The sequence below is a fragment of the Theropithecus gelada genome, chromosome 8 (genome assembly GCF_003255815.1).
Source record: "Theropithecus gelada isolate Dixy chromosome 8, Tgel_1.0, whole genome shotgun sequence".
NCBI lineage: Eukaryota > Metazoa > Chordata > Mammalia > Primates > Cercopithecidae > Theropithecus > Theropithecus gelada.
The window spans coordinates 86,586,353-86,604,932 of NC_037676.1; the positions used below are offsets into that span (position 1 = coordinate 86,586,353).

The 18,580-nt window shown below is 37.1% G+C and overlaps 1 protein-coding gene across 21 annotated transcripts in view; it reads left to right on the forward strand.

Annotated features, from left to right (window-relative positions):
* Positions 1 to 393: 393 nt before the first annotated feature.
* The window catches only part of RALYL (RALY RNA binding protein like), a 757,987-nt gene continuing 739,800 nt past the window's right edge, over positions 394 to 18,580 (forward strand). For 7 of the 21 annotated variants that reach the window (XM_025395087.1, XM_025395103.1, XM_025395096.1 and 4 more), the window contains exon 1: positions 818 to 1,200. Coding sequence is in view for 4 of the 21 variants with exons in the window: in XM_025395083.1 (XP_025250868.1) it covers positions 2,651 to 2,666 (16 nt within the window). In the remaining 17 variants the exon portion in view is untranslated. Of the gene's footprint in view, positions 550 to 741; positions 2,069 to 2,317; positions 2,667 to 18,580 lie in introns of those variants that run through there. The other 14 variants (XM_025395089.1, XM_025395097.1, XM_025395088.1 and 11 more) reach the window with 5 other exon arrangements.

The following is an 18,580-nucleotide window of genomic DNA, read 5'->3' on the forward strand; positions in this document are numbered from 1 at the left end:
CCCTCTCCTTTGACTTCCAGCCTCAACCAACAACTTGAGCAAGAGTCAAGCAGGAGTCTCTGCCATAGAGCATAGACCCGTAGAGCTTTCCAGACCAGCTCAGAAGCACGCGCGCACACACAGACAAAACAAACAATGCCTGGTCCACAAATGAATAAATTGAAGACACTCATGCCCCCACCCACCGCTCCGCAACCCGCAGAAAGAAACCCGGGACGGGGTTTCCTAAATAAGAGATTTTGTTGTGTCTTTCAAACTGCAAGCATTCCCCCTTGAAGACGGCGAGAGGCTGTGCGTTCAGTTGGCAATAAAGATTGACGGTGGCTTTGCCCGTGACAACGCCCCCAGCATCGCGCTGAGCCAGATTCCCTGAGAATCGGGAGGGGGAAACGCAGATCTAGGGAGGAGGGAACAGCAGAGGCAAAGGGAGCTTGGGAGGGATGGGAAATGGAAGATCAGGGGGGAAAAAAAAAAAAAAAACAACGAATGAGTGAATCTGGGCTTGAATAGTAAAACTTCCAGAGAGAAGAGGGTGGGATCTCTCCCCAGGTGAGATCTCTGCCCTGGAGATGAAATATAGATGAAATACACAAGGAAGTGGCAAGCAACAACTTTCAGGTGAGCAGCAAGTTGTGCACCTCCTCTCAAGGCGCTGGATCAGCACCCTCTGAGCTGCCCCCACAGCACACACTCCCAATCCGAGGCGGCGGCGGCAGCAACAGAGGCAGCAGCAGCAATCGCGGCAGCGGCGGCAGAGGCGGCGGCAGCTGCGCGCCTCGGGCCCAACCCCGCTCGGCTCCCCCTCTCGCCGGCGCCCTGCCTGTCTTGCGTGTGCGTGTGCGTGTGCTCAGCCTCAGCGTGAGGGGCACCTGCTCGTCTGGGCTCACAGCGGAGGCAGCCTCGCCGCGAGCTGCCGCTGCCGCTGCCGCTGCTGCCGCCACTGGTGCTGCCGCTCACAGGCGCCAGGCTCCCCGTCGCCGCCGCCGCCGCCGCCTCGCCAGCCAGAGTTGGGCTCCGTGGGCTTCCCCCCTCGCAGCCTCGGTCCTTCCCCGCTGCCTGCAAGTCAGCCTGGCTCCGAGTCACGTGTCAGTGCCTGAGGCAGAGACTGCGAGGAAAAAAACGCGCTTCATTCCTTCTTCCACCGCCATACTGTATTTTATACTAAATCTCATTTTTATTACAACATTTTACTCCCGCTCGGTGAGTACCTTCTCAGTGGCATTCTTGTCCTATTCTTTTTTTTTTTTTGTCCTTTTTTTTGTTTTTTGTTTTTTTGTTTTTGTTTTTGTTTTTTTTTCTTTTTTTCCACTTCTTTGATTATTGTTTATATTTGGGAAAGCTGGAGGAGCATGATTTTGAGCCTTTTCCTGAATCCAAGTTTTTCTAGCATGCGATCGTTCTGTAGACAAGGCGCTGTGTCTCGGAGTCCGCGGCGACCGTGCCCGCTGGGAGCGTCTCCCAAGTCCAGCAAAATGTGCAACTGGTTTTACGGAAAAAGCGATGTGAAGTATGGTGCCTATTTTTTTTCCTTTGTAAAAATAAAAAGCATGTTTCTAACTCTTTTTTTGCATACTCTTTTTCTGATAACATTTTTGTATAGGTGGGATTTTACAGCAGTGTTTACAAGTTTGTGGTCTTGCAATACTGGTGCAAACCACTGAGCAAAGACATTAATTTTATATTTTTGTGCCCTTTTTGGAAGCCGGTGAGAACAAATTCGTTTTTTTCCCTCCTGTTTTTGATACCCATTGATAACATGAAACTTTTCTTACAGCTGGTGACTGGGATCATTTTTAAGCAAAATACTTTTTTCCTCCTTTAAATTAACTATGACTTTTGCACATTTGACTTTTTTAAAAAAACCGAGATAATTTTATGATAGATATCCTGATATCTATATCTATATTGTCCCTTATTTCTCCCCCTTCTCTCCCCGTAAATCAATTTTCAAATGATGGCAGTGGAAGGTTTTTCTGGAAAAAAAAAAAAAAAAAAAAAAAAGAAGTGCGGTTTGGTTTCCTTGTCAACGGAGGATGAAGTGAACAGCTGAGCAGCTTGCAGAGAGCAGGTACTTGGTCCCCTTGGAGGCGTTTCCCGGGTGTGCAGTGGCAACACTGGTCCTAGCAAAGAAATGTGTGAGTGTGAGTGTGTGTGTGTGTGTGTGTGTGTCTATGTTTGCGCGCGCGCATCTCCGGGCAGTGTCCGCGCCGGAGGTGGGCAGAGCCGCGCCGGGAGCCAGGGAAAACCAAAGTCAGTTCCCGGCTTCAGGATCGTTTTCTAGATGTGCACAAAATACAGTCCCCTCCCCCCACCCCCCACCGTGAGCTGCGCCCAGGTCGTCTCCCGGCGGGGCGGGTGGTGTCTGCGCTGCGGGCGGCGCCGGCCGGGCACTAGGTGGCCAGCGGGCCCTGTAAGTTCTCCGAGGGCCACTTGCACAGCAGGAGGGGCGAGGGCCGTGTACGTGGCGCGGGCCGTCGGGCCGGCTAGAGGGGACCCCCAGAGCACCCGGGAGATGGGGGAAGAAGCGGCAGAGACCGCATCTTCCGGAGGGACTGGCTCCAGGCCACGCGGGCCGGAGCTCGAGACATTTCCAGAGCCTTGAGGATGGCACCGGCCCCCGCACGCTCAACTCCTGCTCCTCCTCTTCGCAATGAGTAAACGACGCAGTAGGTCTTTCCCAGCCTATTTTGCTTTTCCAAAGGGCTTTGCTTTCTTAGTGGTGCTGTCTTTGGATCTTTTCTTTATGCCTGTTGTGTTGCGTTGGTTTTAAGTGCCTGCTGGTGTCGTCTTCCAGGGAATGGGGAAATAGTTTCTTATAAGATGGTCACTTGGGTTTAATGTTGAGGACGACGCTGTTAGTTTGCAGTAATGACCCTACAGCTCTAAGGTATAAAAATGCCCCTTATTTAAATTTTATTAGAGGGAGAGTTTTCCCTCTTTTTAACCACCTGATACTGGCTCTAAAGGTTTTCCCCTGAGAACTGTGTACAGGGCAGGAGTGAGGGGTTGGTGATAGAGGTGATGATTTCGTGTGTTGGTAGCATTGAAATATTCAGTGTTGAATGTATTCTATTATATTTTATGATTATCCTGTTACATGTTTTCAATATAATTTAGCATTACTTTTCAGAGATGGACCAGTTCGCAATAAAAAGCCTTTTCTGTATTTAACACTGTGACAGAATCTGCTGGAAATTTTTCTGTCCAAATAAATTTCGTAAAGGCATACATCTTAAAATCTGGAGAGTCACCATTATTTAAATACTTTGATTTTCTTACCTTTTCCCCCCTTAAATGAAAAGCTTAGCTTTAAATTATCAGGTGTATATAGTTTGGATTCTGTAAAACAAACATAAGGCAAATGAAACAACTTTTTACCTCTCGGATGAAGTTTTCTTCTGGGTAACTGCAGAAATAAAAACTGACTCCAACATACAGAGGGGCCCATGACAAAGGGGTTTATAACATACACTGGCTTTTTCAAGCAAATATTTCACTGTCTGTAACCTCAGTTTGTGGAATGAAAAGTTTTATGCCTTATTTTTTACTCTTTGTGGTCAAAAAGTAAGGAGTGCAAAGGGCCATTTATCTGTAGAAGATTAAAAGTTAGTGTAATATCTGGAAAGCTATATATATTTTTTATTAACAACTCATACAAGTATCTCAAAAGTCTTTGGACGTTTCATTGTATGTGAGGTATTTTGTTCTCACAGTAGCTTTTCCCTGTGAAGGAAATCCTCTTGCGTTTATATAAAGAAGATAGTTTATGTCACTGTCTGTGGACACCATATTTGAGATCTTGATGTGTATAGTTCTAAGATTTGAAGCCAATATGATGGCACTAAGCCTGAAATTAGGATTTTCTTATTTTGTATAGTGAGCTAATTACTAAAATATATGGTTCAAACAGCTAACATATGGTTCAAACAGCTAACATAAAACATTTAAAAAGCCATTTGCAACATTCTGTGATTTTAAAAATCATTTAAATTATAACAATGTATGTACATAGAAGTGCTTATTTATTAAAAAGCAAGACAATTTATGTGTATAATATATTTTTGTATGTTTTATGTGTTGTATGTCGTTTAGTTCTTTTAAGAGAGAGAGAGACAGAGCAAGCAAGCAAGAAAGAGCTTGAGTGATCGAACCTGCATTTTCATTACGAGAATCAGTTGCTGCCCTAAGGTAGAGGTAGTTTGTGTCTTAAGATTGGACAAAACACTAGCTGTATGGTATGATCTTTCCCAATGAGATTGAAACCATTAATGGGACCAAAGACGATTTTAATGTGAGGACAGAGAGGTAGTTGGGCTTTAATTTCTGTAACTTAAGACCGTTCTAAGAACCTTTAGTTATCTATGTTTTCATTTATTTAAGATTCATTTTTGATTATATTGTATTCTTGTATTACATTTGTGCCTATTACATTCAACATTTTCAAATTTCTTCCTGTGTGAATCATACTGGGAATTCTACAACTCTTAAACTGGCCACCTGTTTAGTTTTTGATTTAAAATTGTTGAAGGTAGTATCCTACATTTAGCACCGCCTACTGGCTTCTCGTGGAAAAAATACATTTTTTCATTCGCCAAGAAACCCACAGGGATTTACATCAATTTAATTGTGCAGATCTTTTCAACTGCTTACTGAGAGAGAAGGAGGGAAAAAAAGTTTGTATGCTGTAAGGAGAGAGGGTTTTCAGGGTAAAGGTAGGGACCGAGGGAAAGAAGACCCACAAATTAAATTGGCATTGGATCACTATCTGACCTCAAACATTTTACTGTCTAAACTGTGACAAAGAAATAATCACAAAATGAAAACCTATTAAATTTTCTAGGACTTTCTATGGGATAATAAAATGTGGGTATTGTTTAAAATCTTGGATTACTAAATTAATTTTACAGTGTCTTTCTCAATCGATATAAAGAAAGAAAGTTCTAGTTGGAATTCTGTCTTGAGTGTGTGGTCTGTCGAATAATATTTAAATGAATAACTTTTCATCATTGAAGATTAACAATTAATTATTTTTATATGTATTTTTCATAGACATAAACAATCACGTAGCACCCTAATTTTTTTCTTAACATGCATCAAATGGCCACACTGTGGTGTTGTATATACAAGGGGGAAAAGTTCCAAACATACAATTATAAAGACACATCCTTAGCCATAATAGATGCGTTACCTTTCTTAAAAATGATAGTTGGTTTATTTTCCCTAATTTGTATGAAAGTCTAGTGGCTGAAAGAGCTACTATAATAATACAAACAAATGATGCCTTCAGAATATAAAAATTATTAATTAGAAAAATAATTTGATATGCTAAACATTTTCTTCCTCGTTAAAAGAAATGTGAAATATTTGGATAGCTATTTCTTAAATACCGTATTTACTTATTTTAAGAGCCAGTAGTAAGTATATAGAAATTCCAGTGAGAAGTATATGTCTGTTGCATTTTTGCAACTCTACGCCAGTAAAAGTGTGGTCATATTTTGTTTACTGTTTAGTGATAGTGTAAGCAACCAAGTAGGGCATTCATTGATATAACTACATTTCAAGTCTTCAAAAAGCTCCATTATGGAAGTAGAAGAGAAGTGAAGTGGATATGTAAGATTGAATATTAAGAACAAATTTGAGAAAAATATTTCAATTACAATTGATTTTTCTCTCTGACTTTTGAAACTTTAATTTTTATTTTAGTTATTTTTATTTTTTCTTTCCAACTTTTAGTTTCAAGGGGTACATGTACAGTTTTGTTACATGGCTAAACTGCATGTCACAGGGGTTTGCTGTACAGATAGTCTTATCACACATGAAATCTTTATTTTTAAATAATGATTAGCTGAGATTTAAAAATAATTATTTATTCTTTTATCATACTGTCATTATGACAATTCTGTGTTTTGCTATGAAAACCTGAAGTAATGATTAATTTTATTCTTCAAATTTTTATGGACTTCCAGAAAGTAAATAATAACATGTTTAAAAAGGTCCTTATCGGCCGGGCGCGGTGGCTCAAGCCTGTAATCCCAGCACTTTGGGAGGCCGAGACGGGCGGATCACGAGGTCAGGAGATCGAGACCATCCTGGCCAACACGGTGAAACCCCGTCTCTACTAAAAAATACAAAAAAAACACTAGCCGGGCGAAGTGGCGGGCGCCTGTGGTCCCAGCTACTCGGGAGGCTGAGGCAGGAGAATGGCGTGAACCCGGGAGGCGGAGCTTGCAGTGAGCTGAGATCCGGCCACCGCACTCCAGCCTGGGCGACAGAGCCAGACTCAGTCTCAAAAAAAAAAAAAAAAAAAAAAAAAGTCCTTATCAATCTGCAGTTATTGTTATTATTTTCTATTACTATTACTATCTACTTCCAGTGACTTGTACAAATGCTTGTAAAGATCCTATTTCTATAATTCAGTATGATTCTTTGATTTAATAAATTTCTGTTCAGTAATTGGCAGGCAATATAAACTTTCATTTTATTGGCAATAAAAAGTTTATTTTGCTACATCATGATTTTGAAAACAATATTCAATAACATGTAAGCAAACCTGATTTCTGAATGTATCAATAGCAAGTCACACTGTTAACAAATTTACATAATTATACTTGTCGTCAGCCTTCCTTTTATTATTAAATTCTGATGTGCAGACTATATAGATATAACACAGCTATTGCCAACTTTAGTAGTTTTGCTTATCCTCATTGCTTTTAGATTTTCCATCATACATTGGTAATTTTGTTTTCTTTTGTTAGACTTATGTTAAATATCAAACTTACCTTGTGGAAAATTGACTTTGTGTTTTTCTAAATTCTTCCGTACATTTAAAATTATTTTTGTTTGTTAGTTTTGAATTATCTTGCTATTTTTCTGGGACTGAGTCCTGGAAAATAAAGAGGCATTGGTTTAATATCTTTTTCTCTCCATTTGTAGCCACAGAGATGGCAGTTGGAGGACTTCAGTTATAGTATTTAGGATTTATATTTTCTGGACTGTCCTTGCAGACTCCTCAGCTGGGGTCAAGACTCTAAGAGTTATTTATTTGATCACGTAAAAATCTAAATGGAGAGGAAAGTTGTGGAGTAGAACGTGGAAGTCTTGCACTGGTCTTCTGAAAGATACAATAACATGCATCACTCAGTGCTCTTGTATCACAAAATTACTAGAGATTTTCTGGGCATAAATATATTTGGCAAAATTCCATTTAACTCACTAATATACATTTTGCTTAGAATAATATGGTCAAATTCTTCCCCAGACTTCAGAGTGGGAATTAATTGCATTCATACATAATCCATGTGTTTAGAGAAAATGTTTATGCACATTTTGATAACCATATGCTAAATAATAAGAGAAGCAAGACATTTCTGAGTCATTTCAGAAATTATTAACAGGTGGGAGTAAGGAACGGCTGTTTTCATTAAATCAAGATGAGAGGCAAAGAAATTGATGTGTCAAATTAATGCAATTCCATTTGTACTTCCCCTCCATGATTAGATAATATTATTATTTTATATGTTGGAGGACACTGAGACTTGGAGCTCAGAGCTCCATAAGTGGTAAAGGGAAATTTGACCTACAGGAAGTCTTAACTGACACCTCATGTTTTTTCTTCTACACAGAGATGCTTCATTTGTGGAGAGGATTTTTTTGTTTGTTTTGTTTTTCCTAATATAAAATAACTGTTATATATTTATTCTTGATACATTCCTTAAAATGTCTGTAGTTTGGCAAGTTTTCAATAGTGAGTGCTTTCCACTAGTGAATGCTTTGAGCAGAAACAAAAGAAAATTGCCCCACACAGATACTGTTAACTGATCCTGAAAGGACCTTCCTATGACCATGTCATCACACATCTCTCCAAGACAGGTTTTCTGAAGAGATCCAATGCATAGCATCACATTTGTGAGTTACCACTGTCGCTCTGCGGTTGGGTCAGAAGAGACGGCTCTCTGTCCTCAGTTGCTTTGCAGAGAGCCTGGGAAACACATTCAACATTGACTTCCTGAGTACAAAATGTAATCTCTACCCTTGAAGCTTTTGTAGTATGATGTGGAAAATTAGTCTTTTGTGCAAGGAAAGCTGAACAGCTAATTCTTTCATAACACAGAGTTCTATAAATATAGGTGTCTTGTCTGTCTACCAACATCGCACCATCAACATCATACCACCTCACAATTTTACTGTTACACGTATTTGGATGTGACATTTATCAAGCTCATTTTAGGTTAGTAACATAAACCACATTTAAATGTAACATATTATTTGAGGATTCTGTGTTTAGTTGCCTCTTCAGATGTGCAAGAAAGTGTTTCATCATTAGTTTCCTTAGAACTTGAAGAAGTGAATATTTTCAATGTAGAATAGGAGACATAAGCTATAGTGGAAACAGTGTGAATGAACATGATGAGATGGATTTTAAAGACTTGGTCATAAATCCACAAGTTCATAAAATCAGTGGATTTTGAGGTCAAAGTATAGGGAGGGTTAAATGCTGCTTTTGAATTTTGGAATCTGGATATCTTGAAAACAGGTGGTATAAAACAAAACAAGAGAAAGTAATATCTCTAGGAGAGCCTGATTGTGGTTGGAGGTGGGAAAATGATTCCATTTTGAACATAGTAATTTGAAGTTCTGACATTAACTTCTGGATTAAATGACCAATGTGCAATGGAAATTCAGGTATTGAACTGGGAAGCACACTTAAGGCTAGAAGGAGATATGATAGTATCATTTACATTAAAACTCTTTAAGTGGGAATAAGTCCTGCACAGGTAGAAATTTGGGAACATCTTCTTTTTTTTGAGTGAATGTTAAAGGGGCTGATAAAAGGCAGAAAAATAGAATTAGAATGATAGCCACTGAAGCTCAGAAAAAGTGTGTGGGGTGTGTGTGTGTGTGTGTGTATAAATATTGTTCAGCAGAGCTAATGCTGCATAGGCTTAAAAGAAGGTAAGGCCTGAGATAAAAGCTTTGTAATCTGCCATTAAAATCCATGAATTTTTAAAAGAAGCTAAATGAATGTGATTGATGATCCTCAATATGATGTGGCAGCCATCATAAAGAGGGCTGTTGTTCCCAGGATTGTATGTGTCATGTGTGTATGTGTGTGTGTAGTGTGTGTGTGTGTGTATGTGTGTATGTGTGTGTGTAGTGTAGTTGTGTGTGTGTGTAGTGTGTATGTGTGTGTGTATGTGAGTGTGTGTGTGTGTGTAGTGTGTGTGTAGTGTGTATGTGTATGTGTGTGTGTGTAGTGTGTGTGTAGTGTGTATGTGTATGTGTGTGTAGTGTGTGTGTAGTGTGTGTGTGTGTGTGTGGTGTGTGTGTGTGTGTATGGTGATAACATGATCTAAATAGGAAGACCAGTAGGAAGTTTTACTGGAACTAGCGAAATTGATTTAAAATTTATATTTATATGCAAAAATAGCAGAGAATATTCTGAGAAAGAAAAAAGAGGGCTAACCTTTTAGATAATAAAATACACTATAAAGCTTTAAAAATATATTTACTAGCTATGTCTACTGAAAAATCTTCAAAGCAATGTCTTTCAGGAAGCAATGAACACATCTAGTGCACAAAACATGGCTTCTTAATATCATTCCCCATTCAAGAGGGTAAGAGCCCTTTAGTCTTCCTTAACCTAGAACTGGCTGATTCTAAGTCTGGGCAGAAAAAACACAAGATGAGCCTGGGAGAACTCATTGTGCCAGAAAGTAAGGAAATGGTCAAAGTCAAATAAGGCTGTATCGTTGTAAACAAGTGCTAGCTTGAAGGGCCTTCCAGTTGTGCAATTTAAATCAGTTTGAATTTCAGGAGTGAGTATAACAAATTGTAAACAGTGAATAAAGTAAAATCCATGAGTGTGTAATGATACTCTAAAGAAAAAATATAAAAAAGAAAAATGACAATTAATAATTAAATTGAAATAATTAAATGATTAGCCTGCCCTTCTTGGTTGATGAGGGACAGATTTTCACAAAATAATGTGAGTTAAGTGTAAGAAATGTGAGAATTAGAAAATTACTGTTTGTAAATCTCAGTGAAGTAAGTGATTCTGTCAAAGATGATCAACAAGTGATAAAATCATCAATTAAAATTATTTCAGTGAATAACATATTCTCACAGTGCTCAAGTATTAATTGCATCTGCAAGTCATTTTAAGTGACTGAATGATTTAACCCAACATCACCAATACACCACCTGACACCATGAGCCTCCTGACGAGATGCCATATGAAGGCTACAGTGCCATTTGTGAAATATTGTTGCTAGAATGTCTAACCTGAATCTAATAAAACCTGGTTAGATGTAACTTCCAGTTTACAGAAAAATTCAGAGAAAGGACCAGTTAAACTAAACCGTGAGGAAATAGTGAGACAAATGCATAAGGTGAGGTATTCTACATTGAAGATACATATCAGCCCTGTGGCGTAGACTTGTAAAAAGTCAGTGCCACTGTGGAGGGACTTTTCCAGATTAAAAGAGACTAAAGACAAACAAATGCAGTGCTTGAAGTTTTATTTTATTTCACTTTTTTAAAACGTGGTCTATAAAAAGTCAAATTTTGGTAGAATTGGGACATTTTTCATATGGGCTAGAAAATAGATGGTGTTAGGAGATAAGTGCTGAATTATTTTGGATAAATGCAGTGATATATGCAACTGAATTTTCTTTCTTTCTTTTTTTTTTTGAGACAGAGTCTTGCTCTTTTGTCCAGGCTAGAGTGCAGTGGCACGATTTTGGCTCACTGCAACCTCCGCCTACCAGGTTCAAACAATTCCCCTGCCTCAGCCTCCTGAGTAGCTAGGATTACAGGCATGTGCCAACACGCCTGGCTAGTTTTTGTATTTTTAGTGAGGTGGGGTTTCACCATGTTGACCAGGCTGGTGTCGAACTCCTGACCTTGTGACCACCTGCCTCGGCCTCCCAAAGTGCTGGGATTACAGACGTGAACCACTGTGCCTGGCCCGCAACTGAATTTCTTAGGAGTCATCAAAGGAGTGAGGGAGGGAGTGTGTGTTTGTGTGTGTGTGTGTGGTTGTGTATGTGTGTTTGTAAAATAAATAATCATTTGTTAACCAACTTTAAATCAGGGAGTGCTTATGCTGGTTTTATTGTATTATTCTTTCAAGTATTCCATCTATTTGAATTTTTTTTCATAAAGAAAGTTGAGTAGTCTATTAGTTGCCATTGAGAAAAAAATATGTTTATTGAGGTTAAACAGAAGTAGAAGTCCAATTGCCCATGTTTAAGGTCATCTGGTATCTTGAAGATATGAGATAGAAACAAAATGAAGTTTAATGTTAAATTGTGGGAATGAAATATTACCCATGGAACTGATATTACTGAAGGAAGGCTATTTTTAAAGCCACAATAAGGAAAATGTGAATGCATATTTATGTTGTTCAGGATAGAATCCTCTTTCAGGAAGAGGTGGAGGTATAATAGAAAGGAAAATAATTTTTCAGGGTCAATTTCAGAATATTCTAAGAAGGTTGGTGTGATTGGTAGTAGCACAAGGAGAGGCTGGTTACATCTCAAAAGAGGAAGAGAATTGAATCAGTTCATTAGTTAAACTAACTCATTATTTCTTCAACATATATTTTTTCTTTGTAAATATTGCGTTTTCTTTGTAAATATTGTGAGAGCGTTTTCTTTGTAAATATTGTGCTGGAGGATGAGGATTCTGTGGTAAATAAAACTGATAACAACGCTGACTGCAAAGAGTTTGCCATCTAATGGTGACTTCAGTCTTCTCAGATAATTGTATATGAAGTCCTAGGTTGAGGTTAACTGGTATGGACATAGGAGCTAGGAGAGTGTAGTAGGGAATAAGCATGAAGTATAGAAAAGATTCTAGAGCCATAATGAGAAACTTGGCAAAATTAGTATTTGTTGTCACTTTAGTCAACACAGTTACATCACTTCTCCAGCAACACTTAACAGCCTTTAATCTGAATGGGTTAAGGAAACAGCTGAGGATTACTTGATTAGAGACTAGCAAGGCATCCACTTTGTATAAAACAAAGTGATGAGCTTTCCAGAGGTAGTGAATATGAAGACATAAATAAATCTGGGCTGAGAAAGAGAGCAAGGGCAGCTCCACGAGATGAACACAGTAAGAACTGGTAAGATTTGAGAGCCTGAAGAGCGGGATGAAAAGGAATAGCAGGCTCACTAATTTTAATAGAATGAGAGCAGTGCAAGGATGGATGGGTTTGGTCAGAAAAGAATATTGTATTTCCAGCGTTTGACAGTGGAACATCTTCAAATGGTGAATAAATTTTAGAGTATGGTAAAGCATGTGGCTAAGAAAGGAGGACACTGCTGCTGTTGAGAAGTTAAGATATTGTGAGGTGAAGCTGAGTATTAAAAGTGTAATTTTGAAAATGTGATTTTAAAAACCTGTAACAAGACGACAGGTGAGAAGGTGGAAAGGAAAACTATAAATGTGTCAGAAGTATCAATGACATTTTTAGAGCTTTACAATCAACTAAGACCAAAACAGATTTTTTTTTTGTTTTGTTTGTGACTTCTAGGACTTTAGTCCTATATTTGGAACATTTTGAAGAAAGCTATAGATATGTAATGTATGTATGTATCTTGCTTGCATTTGAAAAGAATTTTCAGTTAGTACAGAAATAAATACTGCAGTGTATACAGCAGTGCAACCCTTTGTAAGGAATTCTCTTATCAAAACCGAGGAAATGAATATAGGCTCCTATAATCAAGTATAACAGTGAGTGATTCAGATTGAAAAGAAAGCTACAGAGTATTTGTTAATACATTTTTGTTAACATCAGAAGTCCAGATAGCAGATAGATAGCTGTATTAACTGCTAATTCTGTTGCTGCTGCTCTGCTGAGATCTCATTCTATTTGTGAATCAACATTCTGGGCCAGACTGACTGAGAAGTGCTTAGTCAGATAGAGCCTCATCTTTGCAACACTATGAGAGTATATTATCATAGATAATAATATTTAAGAGAAAAGGGAGGAACAGACAGTTGACTTCTTAAATGTCTTAGTGCTACTAAAAGGCTGAGCAAAGATCTGAACCCAGGAGTTTTTGGCTTCACAACTTGAATGTGGACTACTGTGACTTGTTCAAAAGATGGAAAAAAGGAGATACCTTGATTGGTACATCAATAGGTCAGCATCGCTTGTCCAATAAAATAGACACGCTCACATAATTAATGCCCTCACAATAGCTTCCTATGTACAGCAAGTTAAAAACACACAATGCTTACATTTAAAACTGTAGTGCAATTGATTCTGATTCTAGCCCCTCTTTTCGGAGTCTTCCATAATGTTTCTTCTGTGGCCATAATGGGTGAGAATTTCAACAATTGTTTGTATATTTAGACAATATTTGTCATGGATCTGTTATATGTAAGTCACTGTGTCTTGGGCCAACATGGTGAAACCCCATCTCTACTAAAACTACAAAAATGTACTTGGGTGTGGTGGCATGTGCCTGTAGTCCCAGCTACTTGGGAGGCTGAGGAAGGAGAATCGCTTGAACCTGGGAGGCGGAGCTTGCAGTGAGCCGAGATTGCACTGCTGCACTCCAGCCTGGCGACAGAGCGAGACTCCTTCTCAAACAAATAAAAAATACTTAAAAAAAAAAAATCAGAAAACGTTGGTCTTACCCTCATAAGTAGACAGTTTTCTGGAAAAGGAAACGCTGCATGTGAAAAGTGACAATGCATAAAGTTATGAGTATTAAGAAAAGTAAAGATGATTGATTGTAGTTATTTAGGTTATTAAGGCACTTGAAGAAACTAGCCATACATTTTCTTTCTCCCCTTTCTAGTGACTGGGTGAGTCCTCAGGTTGGGAGTTTAGGTATTACTTTTGTTCCACTGTATTCCAGAGTCAGGAATGTATGACAGTGTAGAGAAGAGGTGTGTAGAAGAAAAAGTAAAGGGGGCCAAGTGAGAGGAACAACAGCAACAAAAAAATTTAGAGCAAATTGTCTGGAAAAAAAACTGGAAGATGAAAGTAAATGATGAAATTTTGAGGAAAATAAGAGAAGGTCAGGGTAGAGGTACAATTAACATGAGTTTGCACCTTTGTATTTATCCTTATTTTATGCTTTAATATATAGTCTATTGTTCGGGAGAATGAAGTTTATCCTGGAATATATTGAGATTACTCAAAACTTCAAATAAACTTACTAGAAACTGTTAAGTACTATAAAATATATAAAATGAATTTAGAAGATACCTATGCTTTTAGATTTTTTACAATGGCTCTAATGATACAGCTTTATTGATAATTTAAAGTAGATTAGTGAACCAATAATATGAAAATATTTTGTTTTATTCTGAACCCATTTCATCATGTATGCAATCTTTTTATTTCAGAATTGCTAGGTCTTTTTCCCTATTCTAGTCTTCCCCCTGGACGTTGGTACAACTTAAGTGGGGGGAAAAGAAGAAAAAGGGAAGAGTGGAAGAGGGGAGAAAGGAAATGGAAGAGAAGGAAGGAGGTCAACAGTAGCCATGACCCAAGTTTTCTCTAGATCACTGTTCAAAAGAAACAATGCAAGTCATGCAAGCCGGCCACATATGTAACTGTAAATTTTCTAAAAAGCATATTTAAAAAGTTAAAAAGTGAAACAGCTGAAATTAATTTTCATAATTATTTTATGTAACTCAATGTATCAAAAATTATTTTAACATGTAACCAATACAAAATTACTTTTAAAATATTCTGTTTTTTGTGCTAAGTATTTGATATCTAGTTTCTATTGTATGCTTAACAGCATAGAACTAGCCACATTTCAGGAGCTCATTGGCCAGTGGCTATCACATAGGACAGTGCAAATATAGAGTGCTCAAAGAGGCTTCAGGGCTATGTCATGTTTTCAGACTCTTTTTGGCATTTGTTCCTTAACAGAGATTATCCAAAATAGATTTTTAAAATACTCTCTGATCATTTCAATTTCAGCTTTCACTTTTTATTAAAGCCTAAATAGAAATCCATTGAAGTTCATTTTTGCCAAAAGGTTATCACAAAATATGGTCCCGTTGACTAAGAAATATTAAATTTATCTTGATACTTACTGTTCTTCAGAAGCAAGATGGCCACTTTTACTAAATTTGCTTTTTCAATCTCTCATTTGTTATTTGGCCCTGGAGGTAAGAAAGTAATGCAATTGTCAGAAATTGATAACATCTTCATAGGATAGTCTTCTATATTAGTGGTATTTGCCTAACATCTAATTTAATGAGAGCTATCAATGGCCTTGCAGAGAATCACTCACTATTTTAAAAAAAGAATGATATACTTAACATGTAAATTTGCTAAGAGATTTAACACCAGTTGAATACCAACTTAGTTTCAGAAGTTATTTGAAAATGTAATAGAAAATCCTTATCTAGCTATCTGTTTCCTGCATTTTTGAAGTCCATAAATGTGGAAAATCAAGAGGCTTGTATACTATGAAACCCCACAATCTACTTAGTCTCATTTTCTTCCCCACATTCTTCTCTTCTTATAAGACCAGTTTCTTCTGAGTCTCACACGTTTTCTAATATGGCGTTAAAGACATGTTTACCTATTTTTAGGTCCTGATTTTTATACAAAGAAGATAGTCCTACAACTTCTAACATTCTATTTTTATATCCTATTTACATTTTTGAGATGAAAGATGATAATAAAGATATTAACAACCACCAAAACAACCAACATTTATTTAATATTTAGCATGTATCAGGTGTTGTCCTCCAAACCATTGCTTTCTTTTTCTACTTCCCCTTCATCTCGATCCATTGAGCTCCTGGAGATGAGACTATCTAAGTATGAAACTTATTTTGGATTATTTATCAATACCTGAAATTTTATTTCACTCTTTTCTGTTTGTCTGCTTTCTTGTTTGATGCCTTCTTCTCCCATCAGGTGGTAGCTTTATGACAATATGGTTTATCTTATTGATGTTTTCCAGTACCTAGACAGTGCCTGGCACATAGGAAGCACTCAATAAACCTTTTTGAATTAATTAATTAGTGAATTAGTTCCTCACTGTTGGTTTACTGCACTTGAACTCTTTTCTAGATAGTTCCAGTATCTCTGTATACACTCTTTAATAGGACGTAGGTAGAACCTGAAAAAAAAAAAAAAAAAAAAAAGATTTTTGAGAATCTTTCACTACAATTCATGATAGTTATCTCTAAAAATGTGAAAAGGGAAACAATTTCTCCAGCATGAAGGAGAAAGGACGTAACTGCTAAGAGGGTATGTTTACTGAAGTGATAATTTATCTTAACAGAGTTACCCTACGTTTGTAGAGGGCTTTATCATTCAAAACATTTTCATATACATTTTAATTTTATCCTCACTGCTTCATTTCTGAATGTTGAAATTTATTTTTATTTATTAATGTTTAATATTGTGGGTACATGATAGGTATATATATATTTATGAGGTCCATGAGATGTTTTGATACAGGCAGGCATTGCGTAACAATCACATAATGGAAAATGATTTCTCCATCCCCTCAAGCATTTATCCTTTGTGTTACAAACAATCCAGTGATACTCTTTAGTATTCTTTAAATGTGTACAATTAAATTATTATTGATTATAGTCACGTTGTTGTGCTATCAAATACTAGGTCTTATTCAGTCTTTCCATTTTTTGAACCCATTAATCATCCCCACCTCCCTGCCACCCTTCCCAACCTTTTGTAATCATGCTTCCACTCTCTATCTCCATGAGTTCAATTGTTTCCATGTTTAGATCCCACAAATAAGTGAGAATATGCAATGTTGATCTTTCTGTGCCTGTGTTCGTGTAACATAGTGATCTCCAGTTCCATCCATGTTATTGCAAATGACAGGAACTCATTCATTTTTATGACTGAATAGCACTCCATTGTGTAGTAGATAGTACATTTTCTTTATCCTCCATTTATCTGTTGATGGATACTTCGGTTGCTTCCAAATCTTGGCTGTTGTGAACAGTGCTGTAACAAACATAGGAGTGCAGCTCTCTCTTTGATACATTAATTTTCTTTCTTTTGGGTATATACCCAGGAGTGGGATTTCTGGATTATATTGTAGCTTTATTTTTAGTTTTTTTGAGGAAACTCCAAACCATTTTCCATAGTGGTTGTACTAATTTACATTCCCACCAACAGTATACAAGGGTTCCCTTTTATTCCATATCCTTGCCAGCATTTGTTATTGCCTGGCTTTTGGATGTAAGTCATTTTAACTGGGATGAGATGATATCTCATTGTCATTTCAATGTGCATTTCTCTGATGATTGGTGATGCTGAGCACCTTTTTATATGCCTGTTTTCTTCTTTTGAGAAATGTCTATTCAAATCTTTTGTCCATTTTTAAAATTCATTTTTAAAATCAGATTATTAGATTCCTTCCTATAGAGTTGTTTGAGCTCCTTATAAATTCTGGTTATTAATCTTTTTTCTGATGGGCAGTTTGCAATTTTCTTCCAATCTGTGGGTTGTCTCCTCACTTTGTTGATTGTTTCCTTTGCTATGCAGAAGCTTTTTAACTTGATGTGATCCCATTTGTTCATTTTGCTTTAATTCCTATGCTCGTAGGGTATTACTCAATAATTTGTTGCCCAGACCAATGTCCTAGAGAGCTTCCCCAATATTTTGTTGTAGTAGTTTCATAGTTAGAGGTCTTAGATTTAAGCCTGTAATCCATACTCATTTGATTTTTATGTATGGAAGAGATGGTGATCTAGTTTCATTCTTCTGCACATGAGTATCGAGTTTTCCCAGCACCATTTATTGAAGAGACTGTCTTTTCCCCAATGCATGTTCTTGGTACCTTTGTCAAAAATGCGTTCACTCTAGGTGTGTGAATTTATTTCTGAGTTCTCTATTCTGTTCCAAATGTTGAATTTAATCTGAGAGGTGAAGTGACTCAGTCTGTTTACCTAGTAAATGTCATGGAAAGAACTTATCTCTGTCAATTGCATTGGAAGGTAATAGTGTAGCCTGGGAGTTCTGTAGATCCTCTTTAATTTAATTTTAGTCATTTATTTGGAATAGTTTGAAAATCCCAGTACTTGTTATATATTTTTGGGTGCGTCTTATTACATTTATGATAACCAGTTCAAAATATTGTATATTCTTATGATTCAACCTGAAACCAAAGTTTTCTAGTTTTACTCGTTTGAGCTTCTCTAACAGTATTAGTTTAGTATATCATGAGATTTTAATAGTTATCATGAACAGCTAAACTGTTATCATTCACAAATACTTAATTATATTGATAAGAATTTTCACAATACAGTACACTAAACAAAATAAATACACTGGATGCTGAGATTGATATAGGATAGCAGTAATGATCTATGGACTCCAGATACAAAGCTTTGTGTTCATCAAAGCAACGTCATTTCAGGTATTGATTAACTTTAAAATAGAGTTTCACAAGTGTAAATTAAAAAGTAATTTTAAGGCAGAAGTTACTACTTATATCTAATTTAGGATATTTTATATAGATTTTCATTAAAAGAAAGTGTCCTAAGACTAAATAAATTTAAAAATCATTTCCTTCATGCAGTTTTTGCTAAGAATTTTAACTATTTGAAAATA